Below are 3,615 nucleotides of genomic sequence, written 5' to 3'. Positions count from 1 at the left end.
TATATGAAATTTAAGTTGCAATGTTCAGTTTGAGTACACAACAATAGAAGATGTAAAGGGGATCATAGGAAGAATATTTGGAAGTGAAACTTACAAAAAGTAAGACTTGAAGAAAGTTAGATGTTGTAGTAGTCTTTTGTTATGAGATTAGTTTTTGTTACGTCCTCTGTTATATAACAACAACAACAACAACAACAACAACAACAACAACAACAATAAAACTCAATTTCATATAAGTTAGGTATGAGGGAGGTAAGATGTAGACAATCTTTTCACTATTCTAAAATAAAGAGAAGTCATTTATCTACCCAGAGTGAAAAACCCCAAGTTAGATCTTCGAGGTGCAAGGTTATTCTCTTTAAAGTTGACTTCGACAAAGCTTTTGATTGCATAAATTGAGAATTATTAATGGAAGTTATGAAATGTATGGGTTTCGGTTCAAAATGGCGTAAATGGATTTTCTCATTCTTAGTTCGGCTACAATCTCGATTCTTATAAATGGCTCGCCGACAAATGAGTTCTCATTAGGAAGAGGGGTTAGAAAAGGGGATCTTCTCTCCCATTTCCGTTTTATTCTTGCGGCAGAAGGTCTTAATTTGATGGCAACATTAGCGGTTGAAAAGGGGTTATTCAAAGGGGTTGAGGTTAGAAGGGATAAAATCCCCATCTCGCATTTACAATATACGGATGACACTATCTTTATTGGTGAATGGAATAGGCTGAATGCATTTTGCTTACAAAATTTACTCAAATGTTTCGAGCTAGCTTCCGTGTTAAAAGTGAATTTCCATAAGAGTTGTTTATACGGTGTAGGGGTGAGCATTATGGAACTAAATGAGGTTGCTAACCTCATTGGTTGCCAAATTGGAACGTTTCCGTTTACGTATCTTGGTCTTCCAATTAGGTGTAGGATGAAAAAATTGAAAGATTGGAATCTGGTTGTTCAAAAATTTTAAAAGTAGACTTTCGAGTTAGAAAATGTGATCGATGTCAATTGGAGAAAGATTAGTTCTTATTAAAATCGGCTCTTCCGAGTCTCCCATTGTACTACTTCTCGCTCTTTCGTGCCCCGCCATGTATGTTAAAATTATTAGAGAGTGTGAGGCGAGTGTTTTTTTTGGGGGGCGGGTCGGACTCGGGATCAAAATTTCCTTGGTTAAATGGGAAAATGTCATTAATTCATTTCGGAATGAGCGTTTGAGAAGTGGGTCACTCAAAAATAAAAATCTTGCTTTGTTGTGGAAGTAGTGGTGGAGGTTCAAAACCCAAACCGACTCACTTTGGGTTAAAGTTATTCGAAGTATTCACGGTCCATGTGGTGGCTTAGTGTCGAGTGGTGGTCCACGCCCCCTTCCCCCTCGGCACTAGGTATGTGGCTTAATATTATTATTGCAGGTCTATCTTTGGAAGATTTTGGCATTCCTTTCCAAAAATCAATTGGCGATGGTTGGCCTACAACCTTTTGGAATGAAGTATGGTCCGGAAGCAGCAAATTTAGCAAAATGTTCCCCAGACTTTTCAGACTTAAAGGCGCAAAATATGTGTTGATTTATGACAGATTTACTGGTACATGTCCATCGACTTCTCTCGAGTGGAACTAGATTCGTATGCCGTCTGGAAGATCGGCAACAGAACTGCAGAATTTGGTTTCTCTTCTTGCAGGTTTCAAGCTCAATACAGATGGGATCGATACCTGGTCTTGGTCTTTATCAGCGGACTGTAAGTTCACGGTTAAAAGTTATTGCGTATGATCGATGAGGATTTGTTAGGGACTAATACATCGCATACTGAAACCATGCAAAATAATTTATTGCCCAAGAAAAACAAAATTTCCGTGTAGCGTTTAGTAAAAAAAAAAGGTCTCCTGGTACGAATTGAGCTTGATAAAGGGGCATAGATCTTCACAGTGTTCGATGCACAATATGTGACGATGATCTAGAATCTACCGATCATATTATGTTATTTTGTTCACATGCTACAGAAACTTGGAGTCGAGTATATCGATGGTGGGGCCTAGGCAACTTTACAAATTTCAGCTTCATTGAAATTCTTAGGGGCAACACCTCGGTCACTAAGTCAAGCAACTGGAGAAGGATATGGCAAGCAATTGAATTAATTAGTGGTAGTTTATTTGGAAAAATCGAAATATTAAGGTTTTCCGTGGTACCTCGTGGAATCCTTCAGTGGCTCTAAGCGAGATACAAATTAAGTCATTCGAATGGATCTCGCATCGATTTAGAGGAAAGAAGTTCGACATTGTTAACTTGATTAAGTAGCCCAAACGTGTATTTTCTTATGTAGTCGTTGTAGATTGGTTGCTCCATTCGCAACCTATTATTGATGTTTTGATTGTATTTTCGTGCTTTAGATGTTAGGCATCTTGTAACGTTCATTCGCACTTAATAAAATCCTACTTACTTTTCAAAAAAAAGAGTAAGTCCTCTCTCTCAATGTTTTACGGATAGAGAGATTGCTTCCGAATGGACCTCCGGTCAAAAGTAGGTTAAAAAAAAGTGTGAGACGCTATGAAAATAGTATAATCAAATTTTCATAAGTTTTAAATCAGCCTATCTCTAAGCGATAGTCAAATAAAAATATGTTCTTTTGGTTTAACTGCTATAGTGTTTCCAATATGGTGTTCTGAACTATTAGTACAATGAAACACATTTTGTTTGTTATGTTATGTCAATTACATTTTTTTTATTATGTCCATGTTGCATTTTAGTGAGCATTTCAAATATCAAATTAAATCATAATAAAACACCGGTTCCATTAATTAAAAGAGCATTACAAGCACTATAACATAAACATTTACATTTTACATTATCTTCAAAAAAACATATTACAAAAGAACCTATCTAGCTAAAAACTAAAAGAAATCCTCAATCTTGAAGCTTTACTCTCTGCAACCTTATGTTTTGTCTCTGCTAAATCCGTTCCTCAATAACCCATGAATAATGTTCGATGAACACCTACACATTGGAGGATCAAACCAACAAAAAAACATGCAATCGGAGTTTTAAACACAAAATCAACGAAATTAGGGCAAAAATAACAGTAAAAAAAAAAAATGAAACATGATGTTCGTGTGTACACGCTTGTTCCACAATTGCAAATTGCCATGATTAATTCCAAATGGCAAAACGGGAATAGATAGTTGATATGTGTGTGTTTGTATTTGATATTTTAAATTCATGTTAACAAAGAGGTATTAGATAGAAGATGATAGGTTTTCAAGAAAATTTTAATTTACTCTCACATGAGATGCACATGAGTGAGATAACGGAATGATGTCCAAGTGAGGGAGAGACTACGATAAAAAAAAATTAAGATTCAAAGGACGCTACCATCAAAAAAGAAAAGTTTAGGACTACACGTGAAAGAACAACAAACTACGTGGACTATCGGCTTGCTTTATACTCCCCCGTCAGTGGCGGAGCCAGGAAATTTTTCACCGGGGGCGAAATATTTTTTTAAAAACGGAGGGATTTTTTTGGCAAAATATTGAGGTTTTGAGGCAAAATATAAAGTTTTTGAGCAAAATTTAAAGGTTTTTAGGCAAAATACGAAGGTTTTTGAGCAAAATATGGAGGTTTTGGGGCAAAATATGGAGGC

At 36.1% G+C, this 3,615-nt stretch overlaps 1 protein-coding gene across 1 annotated transcript; it reads left to right on the top strand.

The window, feature by feature from the left end:
* The first annotated feature begins 452 nt into the window (after positions 1 to 452).
* On the top strand, positions 453 to 2,017 carry LOC139860353 (uncharacterized mitochondrial protein AtMg01250-like). The gene is made up of 3 exons (XM_071849119.1): positions 453 to 938; positions 1,663 to 1,719; positions 1,982 to 2,017. Exons 1-3 carry the CDS (start codon positions 453 to 455, stop codon positions 2,015 to 2,017), a joined length of 579 nt encoding a protein of 192 aa, XP_071705220.1.
* Positions 2,018 to 3,615: the final 1,598 nt, after the last annotated feature.

This window comes from Rutidosis leptorrhynchoides, chromosome 7 (assembly GCF_046630445.1).
Source record: "Rutidosis leptorrhynchoides isolate AG116_Rl617_1_P2 chromosome 7, CSIRO_AGI_Rlap_v1, whole genome shotgun sequence".
NCBI classification, from domain to species: Eukaryota; Viridiplantae; Streptophyta; class Magnoliopsida; order Asterales; family Asteraceae; genus Rutidosis; species Rutidosis leptorrhynchoides.
The sequence above is the reverse complement of the archived record's forward strand: the minus strand, read 5'-3'. Positions and strand labels throughout refer to the sequence as shown.

Bases quoted from the DNA above. Each gene is read 5' to 3' on its own strand.
- LOC139860353 (XM_071849119.1), top strand. From the start codon at position 453: ATGGATTTTCTCATTCTTAGTTCGGCTACAATCTCGATTCTTATAAAT. The intron at 939-1,662 runs GTTGTTCAAAAA...CTCTTCTTGCAG, and splicing joins AATTGAAAGATTGGAATCTG to GTTTCAAGCTCAATACAGAT. The intron at 1,720-1,981 runs GTAAGTTCACGG...CACATGCTACAG, and splicing joins TTGGTCTTTATCAGCGGACT to AAACTTGGAGTCGAGTATAT.